At 36.2% G+C, this 17,695-nt stretch overlaps 1 protein-coding gene across 1 annotated transcript; it reads right to left on the bottom strand.

Moving 5' to 3' along the window:
• Positions 1 to 1,337: 1,337 nt before the first annotated feature.
• LOC143604614 (cullin-associated NEDD8-dissociated protein 1-like) lies at positions 1,338 to 17,689 on the bottom strand. Its single transcript, XM_077081037.1, has 25 exons — positions 17,632 to 17,689; positions 13,603 to 13,768; positions 13,351 to 13,480; positions 11,598 to 11,712; positions 11,340 to 11,497; positions 11,136 to 11,259; positions 10,091 to 10,141; positions 9,941 to 10,023; positions 9,767 to 9,851; positions 9,572 to 9,673; positions 9,372 to 9,470; positions 8,738 to 8,848; positions 8,437 to 8,661; positions 7,553 to 7,645; positions 7,323 to 7,444; positions 7,067 to 7,229; positions 6,747 to 6,986; positions 5,962 to 6,210; positions 5,709 to 5,885; positions 5,191 to 5,337; positions 3,286 to 3,402; positions 2,979 to 3,147; positions 2,815 to 2,892; positions 2,585 to 2,723; positions 1,338 to 1,721 (listed from the first exon to the last, which is right to left on the bottom strand). Exons 2-25 carry the CDS (start codon positions 13,694 to 13,696, stop codon positions 1,625 to 1,627), a joined length of 3,168 nt encoding a protein of 1,055 aa, XP_076937152.1. The 5' UTR covers positions 13,697 to 13,768; positions 17,632 to 17,689; the 3' UTR covers positions 1,338 to 1,624.
• Positions 17,690 to 17,695: the final 6 nt, after the last annotated feature.

Genomic DNA, 17,695 nt, shown 5'->3' with positions numbered 1-17,695 from the left:
ATAACTGTCTTTACCATCTCAGATTTTTTTAGGGTCTGGTCCCTCACTTCTCTATCTCAGATATTATTATCTTCCTTCTCTATCTTAGATATTATTAGGGTCTGGTCCCTTCCTTCTCTATCTCAAATATTATTAGGGTCTGGTCCCTTCCTTCTCTATCTATTCACCATTCATACGCTTCTTCATACATACATTCTATTATATACGTTCATATATATATATATATATACTCTTACTCATTCATGCATCTTATGTAAGACACACCTTTCCTGGTGATACATGCAATATTCGAAGATCGTTCACGTACCGACAAGCATGCATTCATAACATTCATACATACTATCACATCAATCATTATAGCATACACTTACCATTTAAGGTAAGTGTATTAACATTCATATTGAGTATGCACACAGCCCCGGAAACATAACAAGGAAATGGGGCTAGAAACTCACCTAAACTCAGTTACGTTCACCGTTAATGGTTATTCATTTCTTTAGCTGTGCGCGACTAACTGTATAACAATTACACGTATCAGTTAACTATCACTACCCATATCGTGTTTCTAGTTTAATTATAACCCTCAACGAACGGGGATTCGGGGTCAGCGCCCCTGGCAGCAGGGTTCTAGGGGCGGCAGCCCCTAGCGGGGTCCAAGGGGCAGAGCCCCTGGATGGGGTCGGGTCGAGCTGGCTGGTCAGCTTGGAAAAATTTTATTTTCATTAGCTATCTTAACAAGAATTCGGGAAAAAGGAAATGGGAGAGCGGATCCAAGCATTTCGTGAATTGTATTCCGTTGGACAACACGGTCTCTTTGCTAATGTAGTAAAAACGGAGAGCGTTGTGGACAGATCTGTCGCCAAGGTAACTGATTGATGACGGAGACAGTTCTCTGCCAGAATTGGTGCATGAGTAGAGAAAGATGAAGACGCAGAGCCATGGATTCTAGAGCTGTACGGCTCAGACGACGTGGACATCATGTGGGTACGTGAAATAAGCTAGGCCGCCGGAATATAGCTGACCGTCAGTTCCGACACGGCAGGTTTATGAAATAGCGTCTCGTCGCCGCCTTAACATTCACTGTCGGAACTAATGGACATATGGAGTTTGTTAATTGGCTGAAAAAAAGTCTTATAAATAAGTTAGTCCACGTTGGTGTTCATCGTGGACATTCTTGTACTTTTCTTTGTCGGTGGACATTTCTTTGATTTGCTACACAAGAAATGGACATTTGGTGGATTTACCCTAAAATTTATGTAATTATTATAAAGTCCTCTTGTTTGTGATGAGTAAACATAGTTTTAAGTCAACTAAAAAAAATCAGCATATTAGGATGCAAAGGAAGTTAAGCTCATGAGGATAATCATAAACATGTGGTCTTGCGACATTTCTTACCGATAAATGGATAATGAAACAACGTTATGTAGCACAAAACAGGTTCTCTTGTTTCTTTCGTTGTATCATTCTGCCATGTTCGCAACTAATAGCGACCAAAACCATTCTATTTCAAACATTTAAAACCACAAAACCAGGCATGAAAACCGACCCCTAACTTCTGCAACTTCATACAACAGATATTCAAGGCCAGGATGTTCTCTCGTTTCCCACCACAGAAACCCGATGATCACTCGTTACGAATGGAACAGTATTTGTCCCATAGATACTGTGATTTAGCTATTTCAGCCATCAGATTCTTGAACTTATGACTGCAATCTCCTCCACTGCAGACAACAATTGTTTAGTACTATGCCTATTATACCCTTCTACTCGTTACAATTACATAAAGGAAGGGTATAGATGTCATAGGTACAAAAATGGGTATATATAATATTATTATTATATATTAGGTAAAATATGTTATTGTTCAAGTTTTGAAGGGTATATGTATCGTCCCAAACGTTTAAAACCTTCTACATCACTTTTATAAAAGAACAAAGTTCACAACTTCAGGTTATTTGTGTAATCATTTTTGATACATTATTATTTATATAACTCTAAACAAATGGGTAAAAAACAAGTTTCAACTCGCACTTGACAATTACCCATTCGGTACCCGAGTTGCCATATTGTGCCTCTAGCTATGTGAATAGGAACAACAGGGTTTAAGAGGTTGCATCTGTGTTCTAGATATATACTATTAGATAAGAGTCCATTCTAGGGGTGTAAACAAGCTGAGCCTCAGCTCATTTCAATTATGAGAGCTCAAGCCAGGCTTGTTTATTATTTATTACTTACGTATATTTTGAGATTATAATTTTTATATATAACATTACATAAGCTATTTAATATATTAAATAAATATATCATATAGATGATAGGCCTGTTAAGGCTCGTGAGCCAGCTCAGCTCAGCTCGAGCTCAATAAGTGAAACCTAGGCTCATTTAATAAACCAGATTATTTTAAAGCTCGATCTCGATTAAGCTTGGCTAGTTTAGAGCTTTTAATGACCAATCTTGAGTTGTTTGTACCCCAAGTCCGTTCCTTATATGTGAATGTTTTACATGAACCCGGTGGACAATTTGGGTTAAAGGTGTCCAATACTCCAAAGCAGAGCCAATAAAAAGAAGAGAGATATATATATACCTGACACGATTCAAAGAAGCAATAGCTCTAAGTGCACTCCGAATCATGTCTTCATTGCGGTCAACCTCTTGCTTTACAGCATCTTGTTTCGGCTTGAAGCTAACAGTTTTTTGAAGAGGCTCCACCAATGAATCTAAAACTGTAACGGTGCAACCCAACTCGGAAATTTAGCTAGCTATGAAGCCAGTGTCTATACAGTACACACAATATGAACATAAAAAAGCACTCACCTGCTAAGACAGACGAAGGACACTTATCTGCAAGTTTTGAGAGGATAAGATGGCATGGCATCTTAACATCATAGTGATCTGTGTGATAAAGATATACATGTCAGCGATACTATCAGTAAAAGTAGCCCGTGTAACAGAACAGTTAAGGATCACAATAAGCTCACCATCAAGACCAGATTTAAGGTAAGGTACGATGAAAGATGAAGGGTTCAACTGATCAAGGCAATTATCTAGCAATGTATCTACACATTCAAATGCTGCTTTCCTTAACTCAAGACCATCATCGACTGTATGCTTAAAAGGACCAAGGTCAACTGTTCTAATAAGTTCTTTCTGCACAAACAGACATTAAAGTCAGCATACAAAGCAATAATAATGTTCTTATTCATTTGTCTATAGCATAAATAAAGCTGACTTTAGTTTAATAACTAGAAGGTTTCTATTACATATTACATATCAAAAGCTAACTACCTTAATAACTGTCTGATCATAAAGAAGTGGTAACAGTTCTGGAAGAAGACCTTTGATGAGGTTTGGCTTGTTGTGGCCAGCTATACTTAATGCCAAAACAGCTGCACGCCTAACATGCTGCCCAAATTTAACAAACTCAAATATCAACTATCGGTACTGGCGACAAAATCTATACTATATAATAAATAAAACTTACTAAGTGCCACATGTCATCACCAAATTCATCCTTACAAAATTTTTCCCTCCTCTCTCTCATATTAAATACCTTTAACAATTCTCTTTCTTATTAATAATCTTGTATTTCATTTTTTTTCTACTTTTTAATCTTTCATTTACTCCTTTTAATAATCCTTGCTATCAATAATTTTGTATTTCATTTTTTTACTTTTTAATTTTGTCATTTCTCTTTTTAATAATACTTTCCTAATTTAAACAATTAAATACCAACATAAATATGTTTTTTTTGTTTTATGTGAATATATTATATTAGTTATTAATATTAGGTTTTTTTAAGTAACCAATTTTCACGTTGATATTGAATAATGATTTCAAATTTTAAGGTCTTAAATATATTATATTAATTAAGGTTTTATAATAAATGGTATTATTAGATGAAGATGCAAGATTAATTTTAAATTAAATTTCAATAAACTTTAACTTATTAAATATATATGATTATTTACTAAATTATAAGTCTTTTTCTTTCAACCCCTGAAAAGACAAATTCACTATTGATGTATTCTTAGTGTTTGTGTTAACTTAAACAAGCGGGTTTCTTTAGCCGGTTAAAATATCAAACATGGTTCAAGTCAAAACAGTTTATGATTAAAATGAGTTTCGGTCCACGGGTTGGTTTAAAAAAGTAGTCATTTACAACTTCTTTTTAGTTAACTATTTAATCAACCAATCATTTATGTTAAGTTCATAATCTTAAAAATTCACAAAAATTTAAACACTAGACTGCATGTTTTGGTTTTTCAGGTGGATAAAATCACTTATCTTTGGAATACACATGTTAGACATTAGCACACTATTAATCATATGATAAATTGACTTTGTATATTCTTCTATTATTGAAGATTTTATAAATATAGTTTTCTTTAGTGGGTGTGTTATACTTGCACCGAAAAATGTGGTCGCTTAAGAAACTATGCGTTCGCTATCCATGTTCTATCAGTCATAAAATGATACGTTACAAAAAAGTGTTAGATTCCGGATGTTTTAAATGACCTTAAAAAAGGTTGTCAAGTTATAGATTAGTCCTAAAAGTCGACGTTGAAGTAATGTTGCTTAAAATATTAACTAGAAAAGTGGTATATGCAATGAAACCGAACTATATGTGAAAATACAATAAGATAACTGTGTTATAGAATCCGAAATCATATCCGAAAGTAATATTAGAACTCACATTTTTATTCTTAAAAAAATCTTATACCTTTAAATAAAATGATTATTTTCAAAGTATGAAATTTTCACTTTATTTTTATTTTGCATTAAAGATTAATTATTATAGATAGTTGATTTGTTTTTGAGACAATCTATTTTAACTCATGATAGTTATGTGTTGCATTATTTAGAGTTATAAACATAAACAATGTGAAACTACTATATTTTTATATAGAAAATAAAGTTACAAATAAAACTACAAGTATTGTGTACAAAGAAGTATTTAGAGATTTACGAATTTCTAACTTCTTTTTATTTTCATATTGTGTAATGTGTAATTTATTCTACCATATAATATATCTTTCTATTTTTTGAATATATTTTTTGTATTTTATATTGTGTTATTATTTAAATAAATTTATTTATTCTAACCCGTGTGCTACACGGGTAATTAACCTAGTATGAAATATATATAATCCAAAACACCAATAATTGAAGCATAATCTCTGTTAAACTCACCCGATCCTGATCCTTAATAAGCATAAGGAATGAAGAAATCTCTGGGTACAGGACTGAATCGATCTTCTCGGGTCGTTCAACTATAGAATACTTCACAGCAACAACAACCGTTGCTCTCGTGAATGCAGCAGGACTGGTTGTTCGCTCCTACAAAAATATATACATTTGAACATGACCGTTAACAAGTATACATGGCAGGTGGCAACTTTGACCAACTTATAAACGGGTCGATGTGGGTTGTGTTTTTATCTCAAATGATTTACTCTAGCTAAAAAAGGCAATGGTCAAACGGGTTGAGAATTGCACAATGCCTATTTTAATGAACACAACTTCCTAATTCATTTTGTTCAAAGATCCAGATAACTATTGTAATAATGTTGCTTGAAATAATTGTGTTAACCAAACTCAACATAGACTGTTTCAACCGAACCCAAGCTAATAGAGACCAATTTTGACCCGTCACGCGCGCCCACTCAATCTACCCGTCTTGCCAACATAATAGAAAATTGATAATATACCTTGAGGGCAGGAACAAGTTTTAAAGGCTTAATCAAAGCAATTTTGCCCAAACACTCTGCTACCACATTGCGGACACCCTCTTCCTCACTTTCACAATGGTTAAATAGCAAGTTAAGTATCTTCTCAACACTAGAATCCTGAAACTCTGCTTTATCTACGGACTGTCTCACTATCACCTGTAAAATAGATAAATGATGTTAGGTAAAGTGATATCGGGATTGAAATATTTAATGGGTTTATATTAGCACTTACTTCTTTCAAAGAATGGAGGAGCAGATATTGTTTTTTCTGCTGATTATCAATCTGGTTGAGAATAAATGGCAAGTATTTGGGCAGATTTCCAACAGCAATATTGCCTAGTGCATAAGAGGCTGCAGATTTTATTTCTTCATAGGAAGACTGAAAGGATTCAATAACTATGTTTTCTATGTGATCATGGGAACTCAAATCTCTTCTTCTCCCAATTTCACCCAAACATAGCAAAGCAAGGTGTTGTTTGGCCTACAAAGAAGAACTTAGAAATGAGAAATTATCATGCAAAAGATCTAGGTTCGCCGAGGACAATAATGCAACTCACACTGTCGAATTTTGTATATTCTTACATAAATAAACAAGACACAATTTCTTGCTTTCACATTGTCAATAAATGATTTCGGCACCAATTTCAGATACAATAAAGAGAAATGACTCTAGATGAAAGTTGTAAAAAAAACTGCAATGTTATATTAAAAAGACTTGTTTACAAGTTCCGAAACTGAGAAATAAACACATCAGAGATCGTTGCTAACAATATAACTAATGAGAATCAGATACAGGTAAGATATCACAAAGCCTATTCTTCTACTGATCAAATCTCAACATGTGAGAAGAATATATAACTGGCAATTCAAATGCTCATGTTAAATTGTTAACAAACTCCAGTGCAAAGATATTTAATGCCTAAATATCAACCACAAGATAACATAAATGAAACTTATAAACAGCTAGTTCAATGAAATCAGATTACCACATGAGAATGAGAAAAGAGAAAAACGTACCGAATTAGAACTGCTATCATCTTTTAAAATATCTGTGAGCATGGTAACTGTAGAAGAGCATTTGTGGTCACCTGCAGCAAGGCAGAGTACAGCAACACACTGTGCTATGGAAAACAAAGCTTGTTTTGCAATGCCACCACCTTGAGGAGATTGTTTAGCAGTTGAGAGAAGAGATTCCAGCAGAGCATCAAAACTCGTGTTTGCAGAGTAAACTAAAGTAGCGAAAAAGTTTTGCAAAGCCTGCAGGATTTAGCAGATTCAAATGAAGCAAAACCTTCTCTCATCAAAAGAAAAGTTACATAGCAACAGTTATTTAGTACCGAGAGGGCCTGGCCTTGAAGCAATGAACTTTTTACAAGTGTCAAGGCCTGAGGAAGAACTTTATTTCTGACAGTTAAACCGACAGTTGGACCAGACCTCCTGTCTGACATTAAGGTACAGCAGAGTTCAAGGGCAAGAGCAGTCATATGCAAGTCTGAATCACTGGTAATTAAACACACAATAACAGAATTAGTAGATACATTAATCCGAGATTTACAAAAACGACATTATAAGATTCTAAAAAGTGTGGAAAACCTGATCAAAGTTGAAAGTTCTACAATGATAACTTCATAAGCAGCAGAACCGATTTTATCACCATAGGCAACAATCAGTGTATTTAAAGTTCCCAATGTCGCCTGCCTTAATGCTCGATTAGCCTATTTTGCAAAAGCAGATCAACTATGATTCAGTTTTCCCCCCAGCTTCTTATATAGCTAGAACAACCATCTTAAAGTATAATACTTAAACATTGGTGCTGATTATACCTTGCGTAGGAATGCAGTTAACTCAACAATAACATGCTCTAGTACACACGAAAGGTCTAAGTGCAGTGGAGATGCAGCTATGACCGCAAAAGCCTGAAAATCAATTCAAAAGATGAAAAACATGTGTGATTGCCTACTTAGCATTTTACGCACATCAAACCTGTCAGGCCATTATGAAAAGCAATATACTGTTGAACACTTTAAAAAGGACCCATGATACCAGAGAGCATCGTATTTTAAAAAAAATCATCTTTATCCACCTACTGAACTTTTATTGATCTCTTCATTATACTAATTTTAGTTCTATAAGAAAATCGAGTAAATAAAACTAAAAGCTTTCATATAGTATCACTTATAAAATTCTACCGAAGTGAGCACTCTAGTGATGTCTTTATCGGATATAACTGTATGTAATGGCACAATCTAAGTATCTAACTGACTTTAAAGTAGATATCAAATGCTTAAAAAATGTCTAAGTGAACAAAAATGTCTTAAGTTGACATAGTTAAACAAGCAACAAAAGACAATTACCCTGTTATTTAATCAAGATGGTGATGACATCACCTCTTTTAGACATACACAGCCAAATTTAATGCTTTGGACTATTTTGCCCCTCATAACGGTAAAAGAAAACATTATCTGATGAAGAGCAAAATAGTCAACACTAATAATAAAAAAATCTAAGCTAGTTCTGTCACTTGATGCTTCAGCTTGACCATCATGTGTGCATTAGGAATCATAGAGCTAATTATCAAGAACAATTTTGTCTTTACACTAGTGACGTAACTCTTACCTTGTTACAGAAATCAGAGCAGCGGACAGCTAATAAAAAGATGCAAAACTTTTTTTAGAAACGAAACCTTATTAAAGGCACACATACAAACCTTTACAGCGGTAAGTCTTGTTATCTCATTTCCCATTCGATCCACAAGAACAGGTAGACATGCAAGTAATTCCTTTGTGAGGTGGTCACCAAAAGTTGAAACAACAAGCCCCATACAAGAAATAGCACATTCCTTGACTTCCTGGTCCTGATCTTGGTTTGTCAGACGTGACATGATGCCATCATACATTGGACGAACATAAGGTTTGAAATCAAAATCTAAAACCTGAACAATTCCAAATAAAATCTCAGGAGAGAGAAGATGAAGAAATACAAGAAACAGCAGAACAAAGGAATAAAACCTTAATGTCCGGGCGTACAACTTGAACAAGTTCCCCACATACTCTTAATGCCTCTGCAGTAACTTTGTAATAGCGTTCACCAACAGCAGATAAAACAGGAGCAGAAATAGCCTAAAGATACAAAAGTTAAATCATCACATGTATGTTGCATACAACATAAACTGCCACAAACATACAGACGCATTAACTATGTAGACTCAAAATTGAAAGTCAATTTCTTTAGAGAATATATTAACATCGTCATTTTAACTCACAGGGCTAAAAGTTAAAAACTAAGTTCCTTTTGAAGGTCATTGGGATCCCTTCCAAACTACACACCAAGTCAATAAAGGTGAAAAGTATATGACTTGACGCCCCACAATATATGACTTGACCCCAACTACTCCAAAACGTCATATATGGTGCAAAACATAAAAAATTGTTTTAAAGATATCAATTTTGACAGACCATTCACTGGAGGAAGGAAAAATGTGTGATAATCTAAATTTCCAACAACAATAATCTCCAAAATGTCAATACCCAATAGAGAAAGCATATAGTAAAACTAACTGTATGACAAAACAAATCAAATTCATAGCTTGAGCTTCATTGTAAACACATCCACAAAACAAATATAAAATTTCTACGGGACTACCTTGATGTATGGATGGAAAACAGCTGGAGAATGCGAAGCTAAAACTAATCTCGTAAATATAAGAGCCTCGATTTTAAGGTTTGAAGTTGAGGATTTTTCCTGTAGATGATATGTTTGGAAAGACAAAAAACGCCATCATAAATTCATAAGTCATACTGACATGCAAAACAAACAGAATTAGAATTGCAAGATTTCCTTACAAAAAGTGATTTCTCGATTCCAGGAATGAGCGACCCAATGTGATCAGCAAGGCAGTCAGGCAAAACAACAACAAGCTCTTTAAGAACCGAAAAGGCACCAATCTGAAGATAAAGCATTATGACAGTATAATGAGAACAAATATCAATTGCTTACAAAAAAAAAACAATTAGATGCAACTGATTATGGATGTGTACCTTTGTTTTAATAGACTTTTCACGCAGTTGCCTATTAATAGATTTAACAACTTTGGGTACTTCTTGCTTCAATGACCATCTGGGACTACAAGGCACAGAAAGAACTTAGATCATCACAATAACCTTCAGGTTTAATCAAAAAAATCAAAATCTTTAGATAAGCATCATGCTTACCTCAATTTGTCCACAGCAATCTGCCCCTTTGTGACATTTCCAGTTTGGCGTAGCAACTCGATGAAAGTGTTAAAAATATCCATCTGCAGAATACGTAATTAGCAATCTGATAACTACATGATAAACAAGGAAAGTAAGTTTAGCAAGTACCTTAACATTTTCTTCCCTCTCTTTAAACCTGTCAACCAACTTTGGACAAGCCTGCATGACATGCACCACTCAAAATATAAGTCAACATTTATAGATTCAAGCCGATGTCCCTAAACAATTTTTTTTTCTCATTTGCTTGTGGACTAAACATTTTTTTCTCATTTGCTTATAAAAAATCAAACCACATGCCTATGTATGCTGCATATCGCTCCATCATCTCATGGCTAAATAACAGATGAGTCAGGGTTGCACATCAGACAGTTGGCCTAATCAAATTCGGCATTTAGATCATTAACGGTTTTTGTGATATTTTACTTGGTAAGTCAAGCATGTATATATTTGATGCTAAGCATAATAACAAAAAAAATTTCTTAAAGCTTTTAACAGTGAAAAAAAAGAGCAGTCGTGTTTCCCATACAACCAAAGAGGTATATTGCAAGTTATCACTTGAGAAAAGTTGAGAAGAAGATATCTAGATCCTAAAGATGAAACATAAAATTAATAAACATAATCAATAATATGATAGTGAAGAAGCGACAAGATTAAAAAGCCAATTACAAAAGATGATGTGAGATCATATCCATCATTAAAGTGTCAAGTATAGGAGGGTAAAACATAGGAAAATGAAGAGATCATAACTGAAAGCATCAGTGATTAAAAAAAAGCATTGTGGAGTTTATTTCTGAGAACGTTAAACGCATGTTGCACATAGCTTTTGTTAAACCATAAAAGTGATTAACTCAAATTGCATGCTGACAAAAGATTAGTCTTTAAATGAAGAGATCATAACTGAAAGCATCAGTGAGAAAAACAATGTGAAGGAAGATAAAGAAGAAGTATTGTAGAGTTTATTTCTGAGAACGTTAAACGGATGTTGCACATAGCTTTTGTTAAACCATAAAGTGATTATCTGGAATTGCATGCTGACAAAAGATTAGTCTTTTGGTTTCTACACCATCCATCTATTTCATCCAACCACAAAGCAATTGTTTCATCAAGTACTAAATAGTAATACTCTTTTTGTAAAAGGTGGAAGCAGTATTACCTCATCATATAATTTTGAAAGCATCTCCGGACGAGAAACAATTAATGCGGACAGGCATTTTGCAGCAGCTCTGCGAACCTTCCAGCTAACATCTTCATCATCTGTATACTCATTGGCACTATCGCTACAAATAAAGCAAGCACAACAGATTATACTAAAAGTTGTTAATGAAAGCTGCTCTTGAAAGAATAACAAAACACGTACTCATCTTCCTCTTCATCATGGACTTCATCATCAGTGTCCTCTTCCATGTTATCAGTGAAATTGGGATCATAACTAAGATACTCCAAAGTCAGATGTAATATTTCATTGCAGTAAGAGACAATGTCCCTGGGGCATCTAAGTAGAAAACTTTCCAGTGCCTGAACCACAAAAACCACGATAAAATTCAAGATCACAAATACAAAAGAACAACGAAAGGGGAAATATAATAGAATAGAAGAGCATAACTAGGTCAAATACCTGCAAGCTATACTCACGAAGTTCCTCATCATTCTCTGATGCATTCATGCAATATTGAATTAGAATCGGAACTGTATCTCCAAGATGAGGACCAAATCGATAACCAACAGCACGGCTAGCATACAAAAATTATATAACTAGTCAAGTATAACGATTAACAAATCATGCAAAGCAACAAATGACGTAAAAATAGACCTTCATGCAACACAGTTGCATACAAATGTAAAGTATTGTAGCTTCAGGGATGTTTCGATAGATAATTGCAGAGAGATAATATTGTCTAAAGAAAAATGAACTATCCCTGCCATCAGTCTTTATTGATTCTAAAATTATCATTATAACATTTGAATAAATAATTATCCTTTCTAGACTGTCATTGAAGCTAATAATGGAAGACACTAAGGAAAAACAAAAGAATATGGAGAGAGTACAAATTCAATGACCTCTGCCTAGAAAAGTCATCCAACTGCTACAAAAAAAAATCGGTGTTGGTCATAAAAAAAGATAATACTAGAACATATCAAGCAACAGGTAGAAGTTACGCATATATAACTGTGATTATTAACTACTTATCTGACTTCAACATGTAGTCACACAAACAATTTTAGGATCATTTGTACAGAGCGATGGGGAATTAGACAGTGATGTGACCCATCGAGTTCAGGTAGGATGGTGTAGATGGAAAGCAGCCACAGGTATATTGTGCGACAAGAGTTTCCCGACTAAACTAAAGGGAAAATTCTATAGGGTGGCAGTTAGACCTGCAATGCTATATGGAACCGATTGTTGGGCCATCAAGAAGGCACAAGTGCGGAAGATGGAGGTAGCAGAAATGAGAATGCTACGTTGGATGTGTGGGCACACAAGGCTAGACCGAATAAGAAACGCTGTGTTTCGCGAGAGATTAGGGGTGGCGAACATAGCAGACAAGATAAGAGAGTGGAGATTGAGATGGTTTGGACATGTGAAGAGAAGACAGACGACGAATCCTGTTAGATCCGTAGAAAACATTACTATAGAGGAGAGGAGGGGTAGAGGACGACCGAAATTGACTTGGGATGAGAGGATTAGGCATGATTTGATAGACCTAAACCTCTCCGAGGACATGGTTGAGGATAGGAATTCGTGGAGAAGTAGAATTAAAGTAAGGATTTTTAGGGAGAATTGAATACCTTAGGGCTTAGACTTAACTTATTTAGGTCACATACCATAATGGTATTTCTCTTACATATATTATTATTTTTATAATTATTATCAGTTTTTATATAGCTGTTAAACTGTGATCTTATTATTAATATTATTATTATTAGTAGTAGTTTTTATATAACTGTTAAACTTTGATTTCCTTTATTTTGCTTCATACACATGTACTTAGAGCCGAGGGTCTCTCTGGAAGCCACCTCTTTATTCCTTTGGATAGAGGTACGGTGTGCCTACATCCCACCCTCCCCAGACCCTACTTATAGCTTTACTGGGTATGATTGATTGATTGACAGACCTCTATGTGGCTAACTACTGTCACTGACCTAAGATAACTATTAGATTAGCAATAACATCATTCAAAAGTAACACAATAAATAACTCACGAATTTAGAGCCAATGTATATATTAAGTTAGCAGACTCTTGGTCAGGCTACTGTTGACACATGACATTTCAAACTTTCAGAGGGCAAAAGGCGGTGATGGAATTGAAGATCCCAAATATTGCATAGGTTATGCTACAGCAGTGTAAGACAGAAACAAACAAACAAACCTTAAAGCCCCAATCATCTGAATGTTTGTACGAGTCATTTCAGACTTTGTTCCCTTGTTCTGTAAAGCACGAACAACTTCAGTTGTGCCTTTTGCTAACAGGTCATCTGACAGACTTGAGGCAAGGGAAGCTGCAATGCAAAGAGATTTAGTTAAATTATACCCTATGAGTCTATGACACTCCTAAGACAAATACTTATACGGCTACACTAGGATGTAAATATCATTATGGTATAAAGCTGCCTATACTTACCAATGCATGATACAGTTTTCTTTCTAACACTGGCTTGATTAGAATGTAACTGAGGCAACAGCGCACCTAACAGCAATTCATGATCTGATGTCATCAGATTTCCAAACTTATGCAAAATGTCACATAAGATATCCAGGCATTCACATTTTATGTCGGTCTTCGTAGTCTGTGAAAACAAAAGAATATGTTTCTCAAAAAGTTTGAAGAATGCAGCATCCATGTAACAAATATTTTTGTACCCCATTCCAATGATAACAAAAAGAGAGATTATCCCATGCATTTATACACACTAGTGTAATGTTATTACAAACTTGCCTTTCTCACAAGCAACTATTGTTTGACAAGAAAACTGTGGACAAAGGTGGACATGAAAAAGGGAACAAAAAAATCCTAACCAAAAGTAAATACAAATTAAAAAGTTCAAATAATGAACAAGACTATAGAATCATGAGAAATGTACAAAGATAGCAGCCGACTAAGACTGATCTCGAAAGTAGCAGTGCTTATGACAGTTCTCAATACATTAGCACATGCATGAAAGCCTTATTCCTTTAAAGAAACATTTTTTTTTATATAACTGATTTTAATATTACAGTAGTAAACAAAAACCAATACCAAATACCAGAATGATAGAACCAAACAACAAAATAAAATTAAACTCATGACAGAAAATTACGCTATTTAAGGCAATTAAGGTTCTGCATTCTCCATTTTCAAGTTTTCAACCTAATATGTCATTTGCAGACCATAGATTTATTTTTCATCTACTTACTGAGTCACGTATTGTTGGGTTCGTAGGCCTTGTTGGCCCGGTTTATTATATGAAGTCAAAAGAGGAGACGGGTGTGGGCGGTCGGGCCCAAGCCCGGCCCGGTTTAGATTTCTTGCATAATAATTTACTAACCCTAGTTCAGTCTCTATATAAACAACATTATGTACTTGTAATATAGGTCACTCAATAAAGATATACCTAGTTGCCACCCGTGGACGTAGGTCAGTTTAGACCGAACCACGTTAAATCCTCGTGTTCGTTTATTGCTTTCGTGTCGTGTTCGGTTTCGTGTGTGCGTTTAATCCTAACAAGTGGTATCAGAGCTTAGGTTCGGATCACACGAAGAACACGTTGAACCAGCCGAGTCGCCGCCACCCTACTGCGCTAGGGTTCCGCCGCTGCTACGGTTTTCCGATTGTCGTTAGGGTATACGCCGTCGCCGCTGTTTCGCCGCTGCTAAACCCAGCCCGACGATCACGACTAGGGTTCAGTCGAGCAACGCATCACCACCGCGTTCCGCCGCTATCAACCGCAGTTCGCCGCCACTTAGCAGATACGATTAGATCTGACGTGGAAGGCAGTGGGTTTCGATTTATTTGGTCCTGGGTGCTGTTCGCGAAGAAAATAGTGAAAAGATATGCTATTATTTTCTAGGGACTTGTGAGCCATGACATTCATGGAAAAGTGAAAGATTACTTCCTTTTCTTCCTTGTTATTCGTGGCAGAAGACCAAAGAGAAATAAGATTATTTTTATTTTTTTTTTTCGTTTTGCCATTTGACCAATAGAAACACATTTTTTGGTTAAGCAAGAACGAGTTAAGACAACAAATCAAGATCCTATTTTTGTTGAAGAACAGTTGTCAAGTCAGAAGAAGCATTAAAGAAGCAGTGAACCAGTGTCAACCGCGCTTGACAGGTTTTATCGTTTCAGTTTAAAATTTCAGTTTCTGATTTTCAGTTCGATATTCCGCTGCGTATAAATAGGTTGATTGTTTAACAGAGTTCAGTAGAACAGTCGTTAAGTTCAGGCTCGTGCCATTGCGTGTTTGTCTGTGTTTTATCTAGTTTTTCGTTTTAGTCATTGTCATGGCAGAAGACGGAAAGGTTTCGATACAGAAGTTTGACGGACAGAAGTTCGGTTGGTGGAAGATACAGATTGAGGCACTACTTTGTCAGAAAGACTTGGATGTAGTGTTTGAGGATGAAAAACCAGAAAAGTTGTCAGAAGCAGATTGGAAGAAGTTAGACAAGAAAGCTAGGGCTTGTATTACATTGTCATTGTCGGAAGATGTGGCGTTTAACGTCATGAAAGAAACCACAGCCCGTGGTATGATGGACGCACTATCCAACATGTATGAGAAGCCTTCGGCAGCGAATAAAGTCTATCTTATCCGAGAGCTAGTGACAACAAGAATGAAAGAGGGTGGGTCAGTTACAACTCATATCAATAATCTTAATTCGATCTTGTCCCGCTTAGTGTCAGTTGACATTAAGTTTGATGATGAAGTTCAAGGCCTCTTGTTATTATCCTCTTTGCCCGACAGTTGGTCGCAAACAATGACTGCAGTTTGTAGTTCGTCTACAAATATTACTTTCGATGGGATTCGAGATCTGATTCTGGGAGAAGATTCAAGACGCAGAAGTTCAGGTGAATCATCAGGCAATATGCTAGTCACAGAAGGTAGAGGTAGGGGAAAACAGCGAGGCAGTGGGAGCAGGAAGAGGAGTCAGTCTAAGACTCGTAAGGATATTGAATGTTGGGGTTGTAAAGAGAAAGGACACTTCAGGAATCAGTGTCCGAATGGTAAGAAAGAGGTGAACGTTACAGAAGACGACACAGATGACGGGGTCAGTAGTGATGAGGCTTTGGTTTGTAGTGTTGAGAGTAGCGTTGATGCTTGGGTGATGGATTCTGGTGCATCGTTTCATGCCACTCACTGTAGTGAAACGATGAAGAATCTTAAATTTGGGGATTTTGGAAAGGTTCGACTAGCGAATGATGATATTTTAGAGGTTACGGGTATGGGAGACGTTGATTTGATAACTTCAGCCGGTACTTCTTGGACTTTGAAAGACGTGAGGGTTATTCCAAGTTTGAAGAAACGTTTGATTTCAGTTGGGCAGTTGGATGACCAAGGGCAAGATGTTAAGTTCGGGAATGGGCAGTGGAAAGTAGTCAAAGGGAATCTCGTTGTTGCTCGTGGAAAGAAAATTGGTTCATTGTATATGGTCGGCATGTCATCGAAAGGAGTGGATCCAGTTTTGGTGAAAGACAAAATCCGGTTCACAGAATCTCGTGGGCAGAAGAAGGTTCGTTTTGCAAGTAACAAACCCACAGCCAAAGTGAAGATTCAGGATGAACGAGCTAGGAAGGTTAAATCAGTTGGGGGACATCGTGACAGTGGGAGCACAGGTCGTGTTTCAGTTACAGTTCCAGGTCGACAGTGGATTAAGAAAACCAGTATTCCAGCTGTAAAAGTCTCTCCAATGAATTACTTGCTGAATATGGAGAGTGTTTGTTCTCATGTTATCTCAGGATCCGGTAGTTCGTTACAGTGGGAGCCGGTAGGGACAGAGAACGGGTCAAGGGCAGTTTTAGCCGTGACTGACGTGTTGGAGCTCCGGGGAGCTTCAACGGGCCTTCAGGTTAATTGATGAGAAGGCGGTGGCAACTAGAAGAAGTTTAATGTTCAGATTACAGAAGTACAATCAGGAGTGCAGACGAGAGTACTCAAGGCCTCCGAGTGGGAGATTGTTGGGTTCGTAGGCCTTGTTGGCCCGGTTTATTATATGAAGTCAAAAGAGGAGACGGGTGTGGGCGGTCGGGCCCAAGCCCGGCCCGGTTTAGATTTCTTGCATAATAATTTACTAACCCTAGTTCAGTCTCTATATAAACAACATTATGTACTTGTAATATAGGTCACTCAATAAAGATATACCTAGTTGCCACCCGTGGACGTAGGTCAATTTAGACCGAACCACGTTAAATCCTCGTGTTCGTTTATTGCTTTCGTGTCGTGTTCGGTTTCGTGTGTGCGTTTAATCCTAACACGTATCTCAATTGTTGTAACATAAGGGGAAATGAACCCAAGACATATGGCACATACAATGTAGTATACTCAACAACTAATTGACAATACAGTCATGCATTATGACAGGTAGATAACCCGCATATATGTCTTACTAACTATACTACCCAACTACTTTATGTGAGAATTTAAGTATAAGTTGAAAATGTAATTCTTCAGTAACTCACAGGACTTTTTATTCCTCCTATCAACTTCGGAGAAACAGAAACAAGAACTGCTTGCGTAACAGAT

Source organism: Bidens hawaiensis, unplaced genomic scaffold (assembly GCF_021521415.1).
Source record: "Bidens hawaiensis isolate Kalapana, Puna unplaced genomic scaffold, B.hawaiensis_p1.1 tig00065994_1, whole genome shotgun sequence".
In the NCBI taxonomy this organism is placed as follows: Eukaryota; Viridiplantae; Streptophyta; class Magnoliopsida; order Asterales; family Asteraceae; genus Bidens; species Bidens hawaiensis.
The sequence above is the reverse complement of the archived record's forward strand: the minus strand, read 5'-3'. Positions and strand labels throughout refer to the sequence as shown.

What these genes read in the sequence shown, in the direction of transcription:
- LOC143604614 (XM_077081037.1), bottom strand. Translation starts at nt 13,696, where the DNA reads ATGACATCAGATCATGAATTGCTGTTAGGTGCGCTGTTGCCTCAGTTA. An exon ending in TTTTCCATCCATACATCAAG is followed by an intron (nt 8,849 to 9,371) that starts GTAGTCCCGTAG and finishes TTGTATCTTTAG; the next exon opens with GCTATTTCTGCTCCTGTTTT. An exon ending in AACTTGTTCCTGCCCTCAAG is followed by an intron (nt 5,338 to 5,708) that starts GTATATTATCAA and finishes ATATTTTTGTAG; the next exon opens with GAGCGAACAACCAGTCCTGC.